The sequence below is a fragment of the Rana temporaria genome, chromosome 12 (assembly GCF_905171775.1).
Source record: "Rana temporaria chromosome 12, aRanTem1.1, whole genome shotgun sequence".
Lineage (NCBI taxonomy): Eukaryota > Metazoa > Chordata > Amphibia > Anura > Ranidae > Rana > Rana temporaria.
In genome coordinates, this window is record NC_053500.1 from 2,555,045 (window position 1) to 2,578,576 (window position 23,532).

A 23,532-nucleotide genomic window follows, 5' to 3' on the forward strand; every position below is an offset into this window, starting at 1 on the left:
GTAGAGCCAGGAGCCGATCTGTTAAAGGGAACCGACACCTGGAGAAGAGCCAGGAGTGGGTCTGTTAAAGGGAACCGACACATGGAGAAGAGCCAGGAGCGGGTCTGTTAAAGGGACCGACACCTGGAGAAGAGCCAGGAGCGGGTCTGTTAAAGGGAACCGACACCTGGAGAAGAGCCAGGAGGGGGTCTGTTAAAGGGAACCGACACCTGGGGAAGAGCCAGGAGCGGGTCTGTTAAAGGGAACTGACACCTGGAGAAGAGCCAGGAGCGGGTCTGTTAAAGGAAACCGACACCTGGAGAAGAGCCAGGAGTGGGTCTGTTAAAGGGAACCAACACCTGGAGAAGAACCAGGAGCGGGTCTGTTAAAGGGAACCGACACCTGGAGAAGAGCCAGGAGTGGGTCTGTTAAAGGGAACCAACACCTGGAGAAGAGCCAGGAGCGGGTCTGTTAAAGGGAACCGACACCTGGAGAAGAGCCAGGAGCGGGTCTGTTAAAGGGAACCGACACCTGGAGAAGAGCCAGGAGCGGGTCTGTTAAAGGGAACTGACACCTGGAGAAGAGCCAGGAGCGGGTCTGTTAAAGGGAACCGACACCTGGAGAAGAGCCAGGAGCATGTCTGTTAAAGGGAACCCACACCTGGAAAAATCAGACCTGGGGGGGGGGGGCTTCCAACTATGGCTCAGCCAGATTGCACACCGGGAGCTTTCCATGCCAAGCTCTGAGCAAGATGTCCCCATCCATTCAGCAAGTACAAGGGAAAATGGATTTCCAGGGTTTAAGGTGCTAGCAAGTAAGGTTAGAATTAGGGTCATCGGTTGGGGTTCAAGGTTAAGGGTCAGGGTGAGGGTACCCCCCCCCCCCCCCCCCACACGTGACAGTTGATGAGCCTGGTGATTGGCAACATGGGCACCAACCACTGAAGGTAAGAAGGTCATGTGCTCCCCCTGGAAGCATGGAGCCAGTGCCCTATAATTACATGACCTGTCATGGCTGCCCCCTATGTATTGCGTCCCATCATCCTCTCGTTTTGGAATCTTCCCCATCGCAGGACGCCTTAGTCCTGGAGGAAACGGCTGATCCTCGCATTACCACATTCTGCATCCATGATACATAATCCAGTATAAAGAGGCACGCTCTACACCCTATGAGCACACCAGAGCTCATAAATCCTCCATCTGTGAGCTCTCCTCAGGGGATGGTTGTTGCAGAATCGGAGTGATGATTTATTTTGTTGTGTCATCGCACTGTCAGCTTGTATTTCTAAAAGTCACCCCGTCATTAGCATGGCAACATGCCAACTACAACCAAACTCATAGCCTCTCATTTCCAGTTGGGTCTCTAAAAACAGGAAGTAAATCTCCCCAAAGGGACAGGAAGAACAATCTCACCAAAGGGACAGGAAGAGCAATCTCCCCAAAGGGACAGGAAGAGCAATCTCCCCAAAGGGACAGGAAGAACAATCTCCCCAAAGGGACAGGAAGAGCAATCTCCCCAAAGGACAGGAAGAGCAATCTCTCCAAAGGGACAAGAAGAGCGATCTCTCCAAAGGACAGGAAGAACAATCTCCCCAAAGGACAGGAAGAACAATCTCTCCAAAGGGACAGGAAGAGCAATCTCCCCAAAGGGACAGGAAGAGCAATCTCCCCAAAGGACAGGAAGAGCAATCTCTCCAAAGGGACAAGAAGAGCGATCTCCCCAAAGGGACAGGAAGAGCAATCTCCCCAAAGGGACAGGAAGAGCAATCTCTCCAAAGGGACAGGAAGAGCAATCTCCCCAAAGGGACAGGAAGAGCAATCTCCCCAAAGAAACAGGAGGAGCAATCTCTCCAAAGGGACATGAAGAACAATCTCTCCAAAGGGACAGGAAGAACAATCTCTCCAAAGGGACAGGAAGAGCAATCTCCCCAAAGGGACAGGAAGAGCAATCTCCCCAAAGGACAGGAAGAGCAATCTCCCCAAAGGGACAGGAAGAGCAATCTCTCCAAAGGACAGGAAGAACAATCTCCCCAAAGGGACAGGAAGAGCAATCTCCCCAAAGGGACAGGAAGAGCAATCTCTCCAAAGAAACAGGAGGAGCAATCTCTCCAAAGGGACAGGAAGAACAATCTCTCCAAAGGGACAGGAAGAACAATCTCTCCAAAGGGACAGGAAGAGCAATCTCCCCAAAGGGACAGGAAGAGCAATCTCGCCAAAGGGACAGGAAGAGCAATCTCCCCAAAGGACAGGAAGAGCAATCTCTCCAAAGGGACAGGAAGAACAATCTCTCCAAAGAAACAGGAGGAGCAATCTCCCCAAAGGGACAGGAAGAGCAATCTCTCCAAAGAAACAGGAGGAGCAATCTCTCCAAAGGGACAGGAAGAACAATCTCTCCAAAGGGACAGGAAGAACAATCTCTCCAAAGGGACAGGAAGAGCAATCTCCCCAAAGGGACAGGAAGAGCGAACTCCCCAAAGGGACAGGAAGAGCAATCTCTCCAAAGGACAGGAAGAACAATCTCCCCAAAGGACAGGAAGAACAAACTCCCCAAAGGGACAGGAAGAACAATCTCCCCAAAGGGACAGGAAGAGCGATCTCCCCAAAGGGACAGGAAGAGCAATCTCTCCAAAGAAACAGGAGGAGCAATCTCTCCAAAGGGACAGGAAGAGCAATCTCTCCAAAGAAACAGGAGGAGCAATCTCTCCAAAGGGACAGGAAGAGCAATCTCCCCAAAGGGACAGGAAGAACGAACTCCCCAAAGGGACAGGAAGAACAAACTCCCCAAAGGGACAGGAAGAACAAACTCCCCAAAGGGACAGGAAGAACAATCTCCCCAAAGGGACAGGAAGAGCAATCTCCCCAAAGGGACATGAAGAGCAATCTCCCCAAAGGAACAGGAAGAGCAATCTCTCCAAAGGGACACGAAGAGCAATCTCTCCAAAGGAACAGGAAGAGCAATCTCTCAAAATGAACAGGAAGAGCAATCTCTCCAAAGGAAACAGGAAGAGCAATCTCTCCAAAGGAACAGGAAGAGCAATCTCTCCAAAGGAACAGGAAGAGCAATCTCTCCAAAGGAAACAGGAAGAGCAATCTCTCCAAAGGGACAGGAAGAGCAATCTCCCCAAAGGAACAGGAAGAGCGAACTCCCCAAAGAAACAGGAAGAGCAATCTCTCCAAAGTTACAGGAAGAGAGATCTCCCCAAAGGGACAGGAAGAGCAATCTCCCCAAAGGGACAGGAAGAGCAATCTCTCCAAAGGGACAGGAGGAGCAATCTCCCCAAAGGACAGGAAGAACAATCTCTCCAAAGGGACAGGAAGAACAATCTCTCCAAAGGGACAGGAAGAGCAATCTCCCCAAAGGGACAGGAAGAGCAATCTCTCCAAAGGAACAGGAAGAGTGATCTCCCCAAAGAAACAGGAAGAGCAATCTCTCCAAAGGAACAGGAAGAGCGATCTCCCCAAAGGACAGGAAGAGCAATCTCTCCAAAGGAACAGGAAGAGCAATCTCTCCAAAGGACAGGAAGAACAATCTCTCCAAAGGGACAGGAAGAACAATCTCTCCAAAGGGACAGGAAGAGCAATCTCCCCAAAGGGACAGGAAGAGCGAACTCTCCAAAGGGACAGGAAGAGCAATCTCCCCAAAGGGACAGGAAGAGCAATCTCCCCAAAGGGACAGGAAGAGCAATCTCCCCAAAGGTACAGGAAGAGCGATCTCCCCAAAGGGACAGGAAGAGCGATCTCCCCAAAGGACAGGAAGAACAATCTCTCCAAAGAACAGGAAGAACAATCTCCCCAAGGGAACAGGAAGAACAATCTCCCCAAAGGGACAGGAAGAGAAATCTCCCCAAAGGGACAGGAAGAGTGAACTCCCCAAAGGAGAGGAAGAGCAATCTCCCCAAAGGAACAGGAAGAGCAATCTCTCCAAAGGAACAGGAAGAGCAATCTCTCCAAAGGGACAGGAAGAGCGATCTCCCCAAAGAAACAGGAAGAGCAGTCTCTCCAAAGAAACAGGAAGAGCGATCTCTCCAAAGGAACAGGAAGAGCGATCTCCCCAAAGAAACAGGAAGAGCAATCTCTCCAAAGGAACAGGAAGAGCGATCTCCCCAAAGAAACAGGAAGAGCAGTCTCTCCAAAGGGACAGGAAGAGCGATCTCTCCAAAGGGATAGTAAGAGCAATCTCTCCAAAGGAACAGGAAGAGCGATCTCCCCAAAGAAACAGGAAGAGCGATCTCTCCAAAGGGACAGGAAGAGCAATCTCTCCAAAGGGACAGGAAGAGCAATCTCCCCAAAGGGACAGGAAGAGCAATCTCCCCAAAGGACAGGAAGAACAATCTCCCCAAAGTAACAGGAAGAGCGATCTCTCCAAAGGGACAGGAAGAGCAATCTCTCCAAAAGGGACAGGAAGAGCAATCTCTCCAAAGGGACAGGAAGAGCAATCTGTCTAAAGGAACAGGAAGAGCAATCTCTCCAAAGGACATGAAGAGCAATCTCCCCAAAGGGACAGGAAGAGCAATCTCCCCAAAGGGACAGGAAGAGCAATCTCCCCAAAGGAACAGGAAGAACAATCTCTCCTGCCTCTGAACAGTGGGGGGAATGGCCGGCAGCAGGGTTCCTGTACTGACTGTTGTTATAAGAGAGAAGATAGAGAGCAGGAGAGAGTGACACCGACTTCCACACACATCCCTGTGACTGAGGAGTCCCTAGCAGGATTTGGGCTCCTCTTCCTTTCTCCTGTTCAGATTTGTACATCACACATGAAAGCGAGCGTCCTCCTCTGGGAGATCAGCGTCCTTTATTGATCTTTCCTGATATCTGAACTGTCGAAATGTCAGGTCACAAGGTTAGCCAGCTGGAAGAACGTTTGAAATAATCTGCGACTGGCGTCTCATGAATAATGTATAGTAGAGAGATCGCCGCGCTGAATCACCGGCAAAATATTCCAAGCTGGTAAAACCATACCCCTTTTATTATGTGACGGCCGGGGAATTATTTCTATTAATTGAACCCAAATCATTTTATTTCTCCTAATTTCCGTGTAATCCTTGATCTGTTCTGCAAGTTATCCAATTTTCTGATTATTATCCCAGCAAATTAACCCCTTCCTGCCCGCATTCTTTATATACCAACCATTGTGACCCCGTTTTTTAGGGATCTGTTTATACATATTTATCTAGATATAGATATAAATACAGTAAAACCTCAGTTTGCGAGCATAATTTGTTCCAGAAACATGCTTGTAATCCAAAGCGCTTGTATATCAAAGCATTTTTTTTTCAGGGTATAAAAGAGAAGAGAGGCGCCTCTAAGGCCTCGTACAGACGAGAGGATATCCGCTGAAAACGGTCCGCCGGACCGTTTCCAGCGGATAAATCCTCTGGCGGATTTTGATCTGATGGCTGTACACACCATCAGATCAAAATCCCCGCGGAATACATCCGCGGTGACGTGGCCACGACGATGACGCGGCGACGTGCGCGACCCTGGAAGGTAAATACTTCCACGCATGCGTCGAATCAATACGACGCATGCGAGGGATGGGATCGGACGGACTTATCCGGTGAGTCTGTACAGACGACCGGATAAGTCCGGCGGACTGGATTCCAGCGGATAGATTTCTTAGCACGCTAAGAAATTTTTATCTGCTGGGAATCCGTCGGCTGGATTTTTATCCGCTGGGAAATGTCCGCTCGGACGTACACACGACCGGATCTATCCGCTGGGACTGATCCATGGATAAATCCCAGCGGATAGATCCGGTCGTGTGTACAGGGGCCTCAGTGTAGCAATAAGTTGCTAAATGTTGTCCCTTCATTAAATGTAACCATATTGCTACACTTAGAGGAGGAGCCTCTCTTCTCTTTTATACTCAGTGGTGACATGACGCTGCTCTTATATCAAGACATCGCTTGTATATCAAGGCAAAATGTATTAAAACATTTTGCTTGTCTTGCAAAACGCTCTCAAACCAAGTTACTCTCAAACCAAGGTTTTACTGTATATCTATTTCTAAATGGAGATATATCCATATATATACCGTATTTATTGGGGTATAGCGCGCACCGCTAAAGTTGCCCGAATTCCTGTGGAACAAAGATGTTTTGTACTTACAGTTTTGGTGTCTTGTGCGGCGGCCTCGTCGGGTCCGGCGTCCGTCTGCGGCTTTGGGTGTCCTCTTCGTCGGGTCCGGCGTCCTTCTGCGGCGTCCTCGCGTCCTCCCCACTCGTTACCCGCCCCGAGTTTGAATACTGCGCCGACATATACCAAGCGCAGTACACTCGTGTATCGTCGGGCAGGCTCGGCAACTCTCGCGCTGAAGTCCTGCACGCGTACAGGACGTCAGCGCGAGAGGCGCCGAGACTGCCCGAAGATACACGAGTGTACTGCGCTCGGTATATGCCGGCGCAGTATTCAAACTCGTGGCGGGAAAGCGGGTATCGGCGTATACCGCGCACCCACGATTTTGCCCTGATTTTCAGGGCAAAATAGTGCGCGGTATACGCCGATAAATACGGTATATGATTTCTACATTGTAGCAAAGGGTAATTTTTTCAGTGTTGTCACAAAAAAAAAAGGTGAGGGGTGTACTAACTTATGTGAGATACTATATACTGTATATGGCTTTCATTTGGCCGTCGTAAGCCCTTTGAGAATCTGGGCCTTTGTATCTACAATGTTGTGTAGTGAGTGTACAGCTTGTGTAACGGTGTAAATTTGCCGTCCCCTCAAAATAACTCAACACACAGCCATTAATGTCTAAACCGCTGGCAACAAAAGTCGGGAACCTGGCTGATCGCAGGTGTGACAATGCACAAAGGAATGTCAATGGGGGTGCTGCATTCATGGCAGTGGTGAGGCTGCATTCATGGCAGTGGTGGGGCTGAATTTATGGCAGTGGTGGGGCTGCATTCATGGCAGTGGTGGGGCTGCATTCATGGCAGTGGTGAGGCTGCATTCATGGCAGTGGTGGGGCTGAATTTATGGCAGTGGTGGGGCTGCATTCATGGCAGTGGTGGGGCTGCATTCGTGGCAGTGGTGGGGCTGCATTCATGGCAGTGGTGGGGCTGCATTCATGGCAGTGGTGAGGCTGCATTCATGGCAGTGGTGAGGCTGCATTCATGGCAGTGGTGGGGCTGAATTTATGGCAGTGGTGGGGCTGCATTCATGGCAGTGGTGAGGCTGCATTCGTGGCAGTGGTGGGGCTGCATTCGTGGCAGTGGTGGGGCTGCATTCGTGGCAGTGGTGGGGCTGCATTCATGGCAGTGGTGAGGCTGCATTCATGGCAGTGGTGAGGCTGCATTCGTGGCAGTGGTGGGGCTGCATTCATGGCAGTGGTGAGGCTGCATTCGTGGCAGTGGTGGGGCTGCATTCGTGGCAGTGGTGGGGCTGCATTCATGGCAGTGGTGGGGCTGCATTCATGGCAGTGGTGAGGCTGCATTCGTGGCAGTGGTGGGGCTGCATTCATGGTAAGTGTAAGGCTGCATTTATGGTAGTGGTGAGGCTGCATTTATGGCAATGGCGAGGCTGCATTTATGGTAGTAGTGAGGCTGCATTCATGGCAGTGGTGGGGCTGCATTCATGGCAATAGTGAGGCTGCATTCACGGCAGTAGTGGCGCTGTATTCATGGCAATGGTGAGGCTGCATTCATGGCAGTGGTGACGCTGTATTCATGGCAATGGTGAGGCTGCATTCATAGCAGTGGTGGGGCTGCATTCATGGCAGTGGTGAGGCGGCGTTCTTGGCAGTGGTGGGGCTGCATTCATGGCAATGGTGAGGCTGCGTTCTTGGCAGTGGTGGGGCTGCATTCATGGCAATGGTGGGGCTGCATTCATGGCTGTGGTGGGGCTGCATTCATGGCAATGGTGAGGCTGCGTTCTTGGCAGTGGTGGGGCTGCATTCATGGCAGTGGTGAGGCTGCATTCTTGGCAGTGGTGGTGCTGCATTCATGGCAATGGTGGGGCTGCATTCATGGCAGTGGTGGGGCTGCATTCATGGCAATGGTGAGATTGCATTCATGGCAGTAGTGGCGCTGCATTCATGGCAATGGTGAGGCTGCATTCATGGCATGGCAATTTTAACACACTGTACAATGTAAGATATCAGGGATTTAGTTGTTAGGTTGGTGACAGGTTCTCTTTCCATTGGAGGTCGTGTTTTTGGGGTGTTTTTGGGGTGTTTTTGGGGTGTTTGGATGAGGAAAGTCTTGGATTGGTAATTAGACACTCGAGTTTCCATGGAAAGTATAAATCTCTCCTAATGACTTCCTTTAAAATGATTGTGTGCAGTAATTAGCGCGGTCATTACCCAGAATCCCCGGCGCTGTGTGTAGATTGATAAGGGTGCGTCCCGTGGTCGGGCTGTGGGTATATATAATATATATTTCTCTCGGGCTGATATCTGGCAGATGACAGGTCCGCCCCCAGCGCGTGTTTGTCACGTCTTATCTCAGCTCTTCCTAATTGCCGAGCTTCATTAATTTCCACTCCGCCAAATAAACGTGTTTACAGAAACCGTCCAAACATCGTCCGCAAACAACGCCGGCCACGGGGAGCCTCCGCCGCCGCGTCTGCTAAAGAGGACCTGTCATGGCGCTTGGAAGACGCAAGGCTCTCATCCTGAGGGGGGCAGAGACACAAACTACTGCAGGGAAATCTCCTCATTGTGGGAGGGGCAGAGACACAAACTACTGCAGGAAATCTCCCCATTGTGGGAGGGGCAGAGACACAAACTACTGCAGGAAATCTCACTATTGTGGGAGGGGCAGAGACACAAACTACTGCAGGAAAATCTCCCCATTGTGGGAGGGGCAGAGACACAAACTACTGCAGGAAATCTCCCCATTGTGGGAGGGGCAGAGACACAAACTACTGCAGGAAATCTCCCCATTGTGGGAGGGGCAGAGAAACAAACTACTGCAGGAAATCTCCCCATTGTGGGAGGGGCAGAGACACAAACTACTGCAGGAAATCTCACCATTGTGGGAGGGGCAGAGACACAAACTACTGCAGGAAATCTCCTCATTGTGGGAGGGGCAGAGACACAAACTACTGCAGGAAATCTCACCATTGTGGGAGGGGCAGAGACACAAACTACTGGGGGGAAATCTCCTCATTGTGGGAGGGGCAGAGACACAAACTACTGCAGGGAAATCTCCCTATTGTGGGAGGGGCAGAGACACAAACTACTGCAGGAAATCTCCCTATTGTGGGAGGGGCAGAGACACAAACTACTGCAGGAAATCTCCTCATTGTGGGAGGGGCAGAGACACAAAGTACTGCAGGAAATCTCCCCATTGTGGGAGGGGCAGAGACACAAACTACTGCAGGAAATCTCCCCATTGTGGGAGGGGCAGAGACACAAAGTACTGCAGGAAATCTCCCCATTGTGGGAGGGGCAGAGACACAAACTACTGCAGGAAATCTCCCCATTGTGGGAGGGGCAGAGACACAAACTACTGCAGGAAATCTCCCCATTGTGGGAGGGGCAGAGACACAAACTACTGCAGGAAATGTCCCCATTGTGGGAGGGGCAGAGACACAAACTACTGCAGGAAATCTCCCCATTGTGGGAGGGGCAGAGACACAAACTACTGCAGGAAATCTCCTCATTGTGGGAGGGGCAGAGACACAAAGTACTGCAGGAAATCTCCCCATTGTGGGAGGGGCAGAGACACAAACTACTGCAGGAAATCTCACCATTGTGGGAGGGGCAGAGACACAAAGTACTGCAGGAAATGTCCCCATTGTGGGAGGGGCAGAGACACAAACTACTGCAGGGAAATCTCCCCATTGTGGGAGGGGCAGAGACACAAACTACTGCAGGAAATCTCCCCATTGTGGGAGGGGCAGGGACACAAACTACTGCAGGGAAATCTCCCCATTGTGGGAGGGGCAGAGACACAAACTACTGCAGGAAATCTCCCCATTGTGGGAGGGGCAGAGACACAAACTACTGGGGGAAATCTCACCGTTGTGGGAGGGGCAGAGACACAAACTACTGCAGGAAACCTCCCCATTGTGGGAGGGGCAGAGACACAAACTACTGGGGGAAATCTCAGAGATAGAGAGAGCTGTCGGCCCGCTCACATGCAGGAATGTTTTCCATCAGAATGAATATCTAAGGACTGCTCTGGATGAAGTCTCCTCTCGGATTCGGATTATAAACGCGTTTCGCCTCTTGTTGGATAATCTTCAGCGCGTTGCGTAGAGACGGCTGGTAGCGCAGCCATCAGTGGCGCCCGGTCCTTGTGCCATCTGCTCCTCGCCTTGCTGATTATATAAGAGCGTTTACCTGCTAAATACTAAGAATCTCCCGGCGATGGGAGGAGAGCGGCGCTGCAGTGCCCCCCGGGGGGGGCGATACGCGCCGGAGTCTGAAGCGACTTTTATCCTTGTGTGCCTCAGGAATGTAAACTTTCTGCAGTCCTCCATGAATTTCCAGTTCCAGGCCGAGAGGTTTTTCTGTGAATACCACGGGGGGCTTCAATCTGTGCCCACGCCTGGCGGCAAGCCAGTTACAGGAGATGAGCTTTCCACAGATATATTTTTCTGTGGCCGCAGGTGCAAATTGCAATGATATTTTTAGACTAAGGTTCCCGGCTGGCTGTATTTACAAATGTCTGACACAGATCAGCCCCCTGCTGTTACAATGTGCAGCCGAGGCGAAACTAGAACATTCAGAGGCAAGAAACCAAGAAAATCCCCCCTCCCCCCCCCCATCCCTTCCATCCGGGGTCTGGGGTGGCATCCATGGACATCCTCCCAGAACCCTGCCTCCCGTGTGCCCCCTGGGCCGGGCATGATCATAGATCACAGTAGAGGGCCAATCACAGTGGCCTTTACTATGTGATCAGCTGATCAAATGTAATCAGACACCGATTTATCTGAAGTCCTTTCCTCCCCAGCCGTGTCTGTGTGAGGAAAGGAGAGCCGGCAAGATTCTCAGTACATTGTTTACATTAGTGCCCATCAGTGCAGCCTATCAGTGCTCATCAATGCCGCATGTGCTTACCAGTGCTGCCTATCAGTGCCCATCAGTGCTGCCTGTCAGTGCTCATCGATGGCGCTTATCAGTGCTCATCAATGCCGCCTATGCTTACCAGTGCTGCCTATTAGTTCCCATTAGTGCTGCCTATCAGTGCTCATCAATGCTGTCTATCAGTGCCCATCAGTGTTGTCTATCAGTGCTTACCAGTGCTGCCTATTAGTGCCCATCAGTGCTGCCTATCAGTGCCGACTATCAGTGCTCATTAGTGCTGTCTATCAGTGCTTACCTGTGCTGCCTATTGGTGCCCATTAGTGCTGCCTATCAGTGCCCATCAGTGCTGTCTATCAGTGCTCATCAATGCCGCCTATCAGTGCTCATCAATGCAGCCTATCAGTGCTCATCAATGCCGCCTATTAGTGCCCATTAGTGCTGTCTATCAGTGCTTACCAGTGCTGCCTATTAGTGCCCATTAGTGCTGTCTATCAGTGCTCATCAATGCCGCCTATCAGTGCCCATCAATGCAGCCTATCAGTGCCCATCAGTGCTGCCTATCAGTGCCCATCAGTGCTGCCTATCAGTGCCCATCAGTGCTGCCTATCAGTGCTCACTAGTGCCACCTATCAGTGCTCATCAATGCCGCCTTTCAGTGCTACCTATCAGTGCCGCCTGTCAGTGCTCATCAATGCCACCTATAAGTGGCCATCAGTGCCACCTATCAGTGCTCATCAATGCCACCTATCTGTGCCCATCAGTGCTGCCTATCAGTGCTCACTAGTGCCACCTATCAGTGCTCATCAATGCCGCCTTTCAGTGCCACCTATCAGTGCTCACCAATGCCACCATTTAGTGCCCATCAGTGCCGCCTATCAGTGTCACCTGCCGTTGCTCATTGTGCTGCCTATCAGTGCTTATTAATGCTGCCTATTAGTGCCCATCAGTGCCGCCTATCAGTGCCACCTATCAGTGCTCATTAATGCTGCCCATCAGTGCTTATTAATGCTGCCTATTAGTGCCCATCAGTGCCACCTATCAGTGCTCATTAATGCTGCCTATCAGTGCCTATTAATGCTGCCTATTAGTGCCCGTCAGTGCGGCCTTTCAGTGCCACCTATCAGTGCCGCATGATCCAATTCAGCTGCTTGGCTTCACACGTTCCGTGGTGGGCACACAGGAGGAGAGGGGCGGATGGAGAAGGAGCAGGTCGTCTCTCTCCTCCCCCATCCATGCAATGGGGGGGGGGGGGGAACTGTCAGTGCAGGCTCTGGGCTGTATAAAAGAAACTCTCTCAGCTCAGAGCGCGGCGGCCAGCAACCCCACTGGGGCCCCCCGACAGTGGTGGAACACCAGGGCCCGTTCGCAAGAGCGACCTTTGCCACCCTGGTAGTTCCGCCACTGCTGTCCGGTCTGATCACCGAGGAAGAGGATCAGAATGAGGAAATATTGCATGTGATGGTTTGTGTCGCCGATCATTAAATGATCATAAAATGAAAGAAATGTGTATGTTTTGCAGTAAGCTCCCGAGCTGGGCGCGTGCCGTGGTACCGAAAATCTTCTACGTGACAGAGAAGGCGTGGAACTATTATCCGTACACCATCACAGGTGAGGCGCCGATCCGCCATGTACAGACGATTGTAATTATTCTCTTCTTCCTTCTCATCATTTCCTTCTTCTTCTCTTTTCCATGTTGTGCCTCTGATGGGATCCGGGCGTAGAGTATACGGTAAGCCTTCCCCTCCCCCACCTTCAGATTGAGGGCCTCCATTGTGTATTCAGGTGTCTGGGTGACCCCACAGCGACCTTTCTCAATTTCAGATCTCAGGGAACCGCCCCTAAAAATTATTAATAGTGAAAAGTGTAATGTCTCTTTAAAGTCGGTGGTCAGCTGAAGCTCCCCATACATTGGTGATCAGTGAGAAGAATGTTCCTTACATTGGTGATCAGTGAGAAGAATGTCCCTTACATTGGTGATCAGTGAGAAGAATGTCCCTTACATTGGTGATCAGTGAGAAGAATGTTCCTTACATTGGTGATCAGTGAGAAGAATGTCCCTTACATTGGTGATCAGTGGGAAGAATGTCCCTTACATTGGTGATCAGTGGGAAGAATGTCCCTTACATTGGTGATCAGTGGGAAGAATGTCCCTTACATTGGTGATCAGTGAGAAGAATGTCCCTTACATTGGTGATCAGTGAGAAGAATGTCCCTTACATTGGTGATCAGTGGGAAGAATGTCCCTTACATTGGTGATCAGTGAGAAGAATGTCCCTTACATTGGTGATCAGTGAGAAGAATGTCCCTTACATTGGTGATCAGTGAGAAGAATGTCCCTTACATTGGTGATCAGTGGGAAGAATGTCCCTTACATTGGTGATCAGTGAGAAGAATGTCCCTTACATTGGTGATCAGTGGGAAGAATGTCCCTTACATTGGTGATCAGTGGGAAGAATGTCCCTTACATTGGTGATCAGTGAGAAGAATGTCCCTTACATTGGTGATCAGTGGGAAGAATGTCCCTTACATTGGTGATCAGTGAGAAGAATGTCCCTTACATTGGTGATCAGTGGGAAGAATGTTCCTTACATTGGTGATCAGTGAGAAGAATGTCCCTTACATTGGTGATCAGTGGGAAGAATGTTCCTTACATTGGTGATCAGTGGGAAGAATGTCCCTTACATTGGTGATCAGTGAGAAGAATGTTCCTTACATTGGTGATCAGTGGGAAGAATGTTCCTTACATTGGTGATCGGTGAGAAGAATGTCCCTTACATTGGTGATCAGTGGGAAGAATGTCCCTTACATTGGTGATCAGTGGGAAGAATGTCCCTTACATTGGTGATCAGTGAGAAGAATGTCCCTTACATTGGTGATCAGTGAGAAGAATGTCCCTTACATTGGTGATCAGTGAGAAGAATGTTCCTTACATTGGTGATCAGTGGGAAGAATGTTCCTTACATTGGTGATCAGTGAGAAGAATGTCCCTTACATTGGTGATCAGTGGGAAGAATGTCCCTTACATTGGTGATCAGTGGGAAGAATGTCCCTTACATTGGTGATCAGTGAGAAGAATGTCCCTTACATTGGTGATCAGTGAGAAGAATGTCCCTTACATTGGTGATCAGTGAGAAGAATGTTCCTTACATTGGTGATCAGTGAGAAGAATGTCCCTTACATTGGTGATCAGTGAGAAGAATGTCCCTTACATTGGTGATCAGTGAGAAGAATGTCCCTTACATTGGTGATCAGTGAGAAGAATGTCCCTTACATTGGTGATCAGTGGGAAGAATGTCCCTTACATTGGTGATCAGTGAGAAGAATGTCCCTTACATTGGTGATCAGTGGGAAGAATGTCCCTTACATTGGTGATCAGTGGGAAGAATGTCCCTTACATTGGTGATCAGTGAGAAGAATGTCCCTTACATTGGTGATCAGTGGGAAGAATGTCCCTTACATTGGTGATCAGTGAGAAGAATGTCCCTTACATTGGTGATCAGTGGGAAGAATGTTCCTTACATTGGTGATCAGTGAGAAGAATGTCCCTTACATTGGTGATCAGTGGGAAGAATGTTCCTTACATTGGTGATCAGTGGGAAGAATGTCCCTTACATTGGTGATCAGTGAGAAGAATGTTCCTTACATTGGTGATCAGTGGGAAGAATGTTCCTTACATTGGTGATCGGTGAGAAGAATGTCCCTTACATTGGTGATCAGTGGGAAGAATGTCCCTTACATTGGTGATCAGTGGGAAGAATGTCCCTTACATTGGTGATCAGTGAGAAGAATGTCCCTTACATTGGTGATCAGTGAGAAGAATGTCCCTTACATTGGTGATCAGTGAGAAGAATGTTCCTTACATTGGTGATCAGTGAGAAGAATGTCCCTTACATTGGTGATCAGTGAGAAGAATGTCCCTTACATTGGTGATCAGTGAGAAGAATGTCCCTTACATTGGTGATCAGTGGGAAGAATGTCCCTTACATTGGTGATCAGTGAGAAGAATGTCCCTTACATTGGTGATCAGTGGGAAGAATGTCCCTTACATTGGTGATCAGTGGGAAGAATGTCCCTTACATTGGTGATCAGTGAGAAGAATGTCCCTTACATTGGTGATCAGTGGGAAGAATGTCCCTTACATTGGTGATCAGTGAGAAGAATGTCCCTTACATTGGTGATCAGTGGGAAGAATGTTCCTTACATTGGTGATCAGTGAGAAGAATGTCCCTTACATTGGTGATCAGTGGGAAGAATGTTCCTTACATTGGTGATCAGTGGGAAGAATGTCCCTTACATTGGTGATCAGTGAGAAGAATGTTCCTTACATTGGTGATCAGTGAGAAGAATGTTCCTTACATTGGTGATCAGTGAGAAGAATGTCCCTTACATTGGTGATCAGTGAGAAGAATGTCCCTTACATTGGTGATCAGTGAGAAGAATGTCCCTTACATTGGTGATCAGTGGGAAGAATGTTCCTTACATTGGTGATCGGTGAGAAGAATGTCCCTTACATTGGTGATCAGTGAGAAGAATGTCTCTTACATTGGTGATCAGTGAGAAGAATGTCCCTTACATTGGTGATCAGTGGGAAGAATGTTCCTTACGTTGGTGATCAGTGGGAAGAATGTCCCTTACATTGGTGATCAGTGGGAAGAATGTTCCTTATATTGGTAATCAGTGAGAAGAATGTCCCTTACATTGGTGATCAGTGAGAAGAATGTCCCTTACATTGGTGATCAGTGAGAAGAATGTCCCTTACATTGGTGATCAGTGGGAAGAATGTTCCTTACGTTGGTGATCAGTGGGAAGAATGTCCCTTACATTGGTGATCAGTGGGAAGAATGTTCCTTATATTGGTGATCAGTGAGAAGAATGTCCCTTACATTGGTGATCAGTGAGAAGAATGTCCCTTACATTGGTGATCAGTGGGAAGAATGTTCCTTACGTTGGTGATCAGTGGGAAGAATGTCCCTTACATTGGTGATCAGTGGGAAGAATGTTCCTTATATTGGTAATCAGTGAGAAGAATGTCCCTTACATTGGTGATCAGTGAGAAGAATGTTTACAGAGATTAAAAATGTTAGAGATCCAGCAGGCTCCGCCCACTTCAAGCTGCCTGCAAAAAACTACAGGAGGGGGCAGATACAAGACCAGTTCCCTGCACAAGGAGAGAGAGAGCAAAGTTGTGGGAGGGACCCAGCACGCTCCACCCACTACAGAGAACTACAAGAGGGGGGCGGAGACAAGACCAGCCCTCCTGCTCAAGGAGAGACAGCAGGGCTGTGGGAGCAGAGGCGGCTCTCTAATTAGGCAAATTAGGCGGTCGCCTAAGGCCTTAGGCCTTGCACTCACAGGGGCCTCGCAGCCGCCTTATTTCCTGACGTGTGGGAGGGGTCCAACAGGTTCCCCCCGCTACAGGAGGGGGCAGAGACAAAACCAGTCACCCTGCACAAGGAGAGAGAGTGGAGGGTCCCAGCAGGCCCCACCCACTACAGAAAACAACAGGAGGGGCGGAGACAAGACCAGTCACTCTGCACAAGGAGAGAGAGTGGAGGGGCCCAGCAGGCTCCACCCACTACAGAAAACTACAGGAGGGGCGGAGACAAGACCAGTCCCCCTGCACAAGAAGAGGGAGCGGGGCTGTGAGAGGGGCCCAGCAGGCTCCACCCACTACAGAAAACTACAGGAGGGGTGGAGACAAGACCAGTCACTCTGCACAAGGAGAGAGAGTGGAGGGGCCCAGCAGGCTCCACCCACTACAGAAAACAACAGGAGGGGCGGAGACCAGACCAGTCCCCCCCGCACAAGAAGAGAAAGCGGGGCTGTGGGAGGGGCCCAGCAGGCTCCACCCACTACAGAAAACAACAGGAGGGGCGGAGACCAGACCAGTCCCCCCCGCACAAGAAGAGAAAGCGGGGCTGTGGGAGGGGCCAGCAGGCTCCACCCACTACAGAAAACAACAGGAGGGGCGGAGACAAGACCAGTCCCCCTGCACAAGAAGAGAGAGCGGGGCTGTGGGAGGGGCCCAGCAGGCTCCACCCACTACAGAAAACTACAGGAGGGGCGGAGACCAGACCAGTCCCCCTGCACAAGAAGAGAAAGCGGGGCTGTGGGAGGGGCCCAGCAGGCCCCACTCACTACAGATAACTACAGAAGGGGCGGAGACGAGACCAGTCACTCTGCACAAGGAGAGAGAGTGGATGGGCACAGCAGGCTCCACCCACTACAGAAAACTACAGGAGGGGCGGAGACAAGACCAGTCCCCCCCCGCACAAGAAGAGAAAGCGGGGCTGTGGGAGGGGCCCAGCAGGCTCCACCCACTACAGAAAACTACAGGAGGGGCGGAGACCAGACCAGTCCCCCTGCACAAGAAGAGAAAGAGGGGCTGTGGGAGGGGCCCAGCAGGCCCCACTCACTACAGATAACTACAGAAGGGGCGGAGACGAGACCAGTCACTCTGCACAAGGAGAGAGAGTGGAGGGGCCCAGCAGGCTCCACCCACTACAGAAAACTACAGGAGGGGCGGAGACCAGACCAGTCCCCCCGCACAAGAAGAGAGAGCAGGGCTGTGGGAGGGGGCCAGCATGACCCACCCACTACAGAAAACTACAGGAGGGGCGGAGCCAAGACCAGTCACTCTGCACAAGGAGAGAGAGCAGCAGTGATTTGTCTTGATTACAGGAAGTCTCACACTGGATTACAGACCTGGAAGAAATACACGGCGAGATTCAGGCAGAAGTCACGTGACCGATGGATATAGATCACGTTTACTTATCACGGAGTTCAGCTTTAAGAAACACAGATGCCGCCACTAAGGTAGTCGTGAGGATGAATACTCTGTTGCCAGGCAACGGCACAAATTTATATATTATATACTTTTTACATCTCGTCTTATGACGTCTTTCAAGGCCCTAAAAATAACGTTTGACGCGACCCCTCTAATCTTGGAACGCGCGGTGAGAAGAGGCGGCGTCATTCGGATCACCGGGGGTGGGGGGGGGGTGAGATAATCTGCGGATGTCTGAAGGGGTCTTAGAGGGTATTTAATGACAACGCGGCCTCGCAAAACGCTTTAAGGTGAAGAATGGCCACAGGAGGCAGCGACTCCTAAACATAAAACCGTATCAATTTTTATGTTTTCAAGAATTGATTGAGATTCTTCAATTCCAGAGAAGTGTACAAAAGAATCATCACTCAGGGATAGCACAGGGCTGGGATTGGGATTTGTCCCGCCAGCCCCCTGGAATGTCACCTCCCCCTCCTGGTGGTTGGTAGGCACATCGCCCTCCTCTTCCCACAATGCATTGCTCATCGCCTCAAAGACCTAAGTGCGATACCACGTGGGGGGGGGGGGGGGTTGGCTGTGCAAATGCTGACTTTTTTGAGAGGGTCGATCTGTACATAGAAGGCTTGGAAGAACTGTGAGAGGTGATGGAGAACCGAAAAAGTATATCGTGACCACTGCTGATGGTTTGCCTGATTATCTATTCTGCCAAGTGAACCTGTGATTTGCATGCAGAGAAAAGCAACATGTCTTAAGTTCCCCCCCACCCCCGTCTACTCACCATTCCTTCACTTCCTGATGCTGAGAACAGGGGAAGCTGCCATGTGTAAGCTCAGAGTCACTAATGTCAGAGCTTCCACAGGGGGGCTCCGGCCTTCCCACCCTGTGATTGGGTCAGTGCTGTCACATGGAGAGAGTCATAGGCTCCTCCCTAACTGGGACTGACCACTCATTTTCCCATTCTTAGCAGCTGAATGGCATGGTGGGGGAGCAATGAGACCTGAGTGACAAGGCACAAAGTCCACCACTAGATAGATGGATTCATAAATAGATTCAGATAGATACATTGATTTATAGATAGCTGAGAGATTAATAGACAGATAGAATCATAGATAATATGAATAGAGATACAGTAAAGCTAGATGTGTAGATAGATAGATATATAGATAGATAGATAGATAGATAGATAGATAGATAGATAGATAGATAGATAGATAGATAGATAGATAGATAAAAAACAGATATATAGATAGATTGATAGATACATATAGCTAGATTCAGGATGGCGAGCGCATACTTGCGGCGGCGTAGCTTAAGGCATTTAAGCTACGCCGCCGTAAGTTAGCGAGGCAAGTACATGATTAACAATGTACTTGCCTGCTAAGTTACGGCGGCGTAGCCTAAAGCGGGCGGGCGTAAGGGCGCCTAATTCTAATTTGTCTGAGGGGGCGTGTTTTATGATAATGAGGCTTGACCCGACGTGATTGACGTTTCTTTTGAACTGCGCAGGCGTCGGGCGCCTACACTTCCCAGTGTGCATTGCGGCTAAGTCCGCCGCACAGGCCTATTGATTTTGACGTGGACGTAAATGACGTAAAACCCTATTCACGGACGACTTACGCAAACGACGTAAAATTTTCGAAATTTCGACGCGGGAATGGCGGCCATACTTAACATTACTATTCCATCTATTTGATGGAATAACTTTAGGCCTGCTAATGCGTTACGTAAACGGAGTATCTGTACTGCGTCGGCCGGGCGTAGGTTCGTGAATAGGCGTATCTACTGATTTACATATTCTACGCCAGGGATCCTCAAACTGCGGCCCTCCAGCTGTTGCGGAACTACAAATCCCATGAGGCATTGCAAAACTCTGACATTCACAGACATCACTAGGCATGATGGGAATTGAAGTTCCTGAACAACTGGAGGGCCATAGTTTGAAGACCCATGTTCTACGCCGACCACAATGGAAGCGCCACCTAGCGGTCAGCCTAAAAATTACACGTTAGGCCCCGTACACACGACCAAACATGTATGCTGAAACTGGTCCGCGGGCCAGTTTCAGCAGACATGTTCGGTCGTGTGTAGGCGCGAGCGGGCCGAATTCCAGCAAACATTTGCCCGCCGGGCCTTTTCCCAGCGGACAAATATTCCTGGACGTGTTTTAAAACCGTCCGCTGGAATCCTGCCCGCTTGGACATGTACGGTCGTCAGTACAGACCTACCGTACATGTCCAGGCGCCCGACGCATGCGTGGAAGCCTTAAAATGGCAGGCCCGCCCACGTCTCCGCGTCATCGCCGCGTCATCGTCGCGGCGACGACGCGGACACGCCCCGCGTACTGTTTACGCGCGGACTTCTGTACGATGGTGTGTACAACCATCGTACAGAAGCCCTCTGGCAGGCATGTACGGTGAAAACGGTCCGACGGACCCCTTTCATCGTACATGTTTGTCCGTGAGTACCCGGCCTTAGGATACGAGGGTGTAAGACACTTACGCCGCTCGTATCTGAGCCTAATTTAAGCGTATCTGGTTACCAGAATACGCTTAAATTAGCGCAAATTAGACGCAAATTCTGACTTAGGCTGACGTATCTACTGATACGCCAGCCTAAGTCTCTCTGAATCTGGCTAATAGATTGATAGGAGATTCATTGATAGATAGATAGACAGATAAAAAAAAGATAGATATATACTTTGAATAGATAGATAGATAGATAGATAGATAGATAGATAGATAGATAGATAGATAGATAGATAGATAGATAGATAGATAGATAGATAGATAGATAGATGGATAAAAAATAAAAATAGATAGATAGATAGATAGATAGATAGATAGATAGATAGATAGATAGATAGATAGATAGATATAGAGATAGATAGATAGATAGATAGATAGATAGATAGATAGATAGATAGATAGATAGATAGATAGATAGATAGAAAATAAAAAAAGATAGATTGATTGAAAATATGAATAGATAGATACAGTAGATAAAGATAGACGGGTAGATAGGGTGATAGATATTTATAAATAGATAGATAGTCCGTCACATGGGGTTATCTGTGGGTTGGGGGAGGGTATTTTTGGAAGGCAGCCATTGTTCTGTGGAGTCGGGGGAGGGATGACAATGAATGGTGAGGCCATGAATTGGGGGGGGGGGGGTAATTTTGCCACTTCCGTTTACAATGGATAAAATGTAATTACCACCTCCTGGAAGTTAGAACAGCGGAGATAATTAATGTGAATGACCCTTAATGATGCCACATGGCCGGGTAATGTTCCTGGTCAGATATAGAAATGTCTTTGGTGGAAGTGATTGATTTCCAGCCTATGAGGGCGGAGCACAGCACATGGCGTGAGGGACTCCACCCATACATGAATGTTTACTTCTAGGACCTCTGTAACTCTACACTATTGAAGGGATAGATGTAAATAATATGTATCTAGGATTGTGTGTGTGGAAGGGAACATTACCTCAGCGTGGCCTTCCTATGTCCATGGATCTCAGAGATCTCCCCTCCCCCTCCTACCTGATAGAAGGATTCTGTGATACACATGTGTGATCATCTCTGCATTTTATTCCCTTACAGTGTTCATTTCTTCCTAAATTCTCCATCCACATCGAGACAAAATATGAAGATAATCAAGGATCCAATGACAGTGTGAGTGCTCAGGTTCTTCTATATCTCTGACATATACCACAGTGCTGTACAGAGATCACTGAGCCAATCGCATCAGTCTCTGTACAGAGGAGCTTACACTCTAATGTCCCCTCCCCCCCAGTCATATCAGTCTCTGTACCAGAGGAGCTTACACTCTAATGTCCCCTCCCCCCCAGTCATATCAGTCTCTGTACCAGAGGAGCTTACACTCTAATGTCCCCTCCCTCCCCCCACAGTCATATCAGTCTCTGTACAGAGGAGCTTACACTCTATTGTCCCCTCCCCCCCCCCAGTCATATCAGTCTCTGTACAGAGGAGCTTACACTCTAATGTCCCCTCCCCCCCCACAGTCATATCAGTCTCTGTACAGAGGAGCTTACACTCTATTGTCCCCTCCCCCCCCCCCAGTCATATCAGTCTCTGTACAGAGGAGCTTACACTCTAATGTCCCCTCCCCCCCCAGTCATATCAGTCTCTGTACAGAGGATCTTACACTCTAATGTCCCCCCCCCCCCCCAGTCATATCAGTCTCTGTACAGAGGAGCTTACACTCTAATGTCCCCTCCCCCCCCAGTTATATCAGTCTCTGTACAGAGGAGCTTACACTCTAATGTCCCCTCCCTCCCCCCACAGTCACATCAGTTTCTGTACCAGAGGAGCTTACACTCTAATGTCCCCTCCCCCTCCCCCACAGTCACATCAGTCTCTGTACAGAGGAGCTTACACTCTAATGTCCCCCCCCCCACACATCACATCAGTCTCTGTACAGAGGAGCTTACACTCTAATGTCCCCTCCCTCCAGTCATATCAGTCTCTGTACCAGAGGAGCTTACACTCTAATGTCCCCTCCCCCCCAGTCATATTAGTCTCTGTACAAAGGAGCTTACACTCTAATGTCCCCTCCCCCCCAGTCATATTAGTCTCTGTACAAAGGAGCTTACACTCTAATGTCCCCTCCCCCCAGTCATATCAATCTCTGTACCAGAGGAGCTTACACTCTAATGTCCCCTCCCCCCACATCACATCAGTCTCTGTACAGAGGAGCTTACACTCTAATGTCCCCCCCCCCCCCACAGTCACACACTATTATTATTATTATACATTTATACAGCTCTGACATATACCGCAGTGCTGTACAGATCACTGAGCCAATCACATCAGTCTCTGTACAGAGGAGCTTACACTCTAATGTCCCCTCCCCCCCCCCTCCCCAGTCACATCAGTCTCTGTACAGAGGAGCTTACACTCTAACACAAGCTGACAGTCATTAATAGCCTTTCCCTCCGCTTCATAAAAATGTCACTTCTGCAAGTTTTCAATGAGAGAGCGCGTAGGTACGGGATGAATACTGCGCCACCTTGTGACCAGTGCTGGAATTGTAGGACAAATCACCCTGTATGACCCCCTAGGAAGAAGGATTACTGAAATATACGGCGGCAGTATCATTTTTCAGACAGGCTCCACCTTTTAGCATTAAAAAGCTGTCCTTGAGCTCCATTCAGAGACTTTGCCTAGGCCGAGGTAATGTCATCAGTCTGCTACAGGCAGGATGAAGCATTTCCTCAGTCTCCTTAGTATTGCAGCATAACACAATGCACACTGAAGACATACTGAAGAGTATTAAAACACCTGGTATCCGTGTCAGTGACAGTAATAACCCCCAGCATTGTATTCAGTAACAACAATAATAACCCCCAGCATTGGTGTCAGTGACAGCAAGAATAACCCCCAGCATTGGTGTCAGTGAGTGCAATAATGACCCCCAGCATTGGTGTCAGTGAGTGCAATAATGACCCCCAGCATTGGTGTCAGTGACAGTAAGAATAACCCCCAGGATTGGTGTCAGTGAGTGCAATAATAACCCCCAGCATTGGTGTCAGTGAGTGCAATAATAACCCCCAGCATTGGTGTCAGTGAGTGCAATAATAACCCCCAGCATTGGTGTCAGTGAGTGCAATAATGACCCCCAGCATTGGTGTCAGTGACAGTAAGAATAACCCCCAGCATTGGTGTCAGTGACAGTAAGAATAACCCCCAGCATTGGTGTCAGTGAGTGCAATAATAACCCCCAGCATTGGTGTCAGTGAGTGCAATAATAACCCCCAGCATTGGTGTCAGTGAG

The 23,532-nt window shown here is 49.5% G+C and overlaps 1 protein-coding gene across 2 annotated transcripts in view; it reads left to right on the top strand.

The window, feature by feature from the left end:
* Nucleotides 1–23,532, top strand: part of PITPNC1 (phosphatidylinositol transfer protein cytoplasmic 1) — a 141,667-nt gene that overhangs the window by 83,903 nt on the left and 34,232 nt on the right. For both annotated transcript variants that reach the window (XM_040331321.1, XM_040331322.1), the window contains 3 exons: nucleotides 12,473–12,561; nucleotides 12,675–12,682; nucleotides 21,339–21,410. In XM_040331321.1, the coding sequence (XP_040187255.1) occupies nucleotides 12,473–12,561; nucleotides 12,675–12,682; nucleotides 21,339–21,410 (169 nt within the window). The remainder of the gene's footprint in view (nucleotides 1–12,472; nucleotides 12,562–12,674; nucleotides 12,683–21,338; nucleotides 21,411–23,532) is intronic.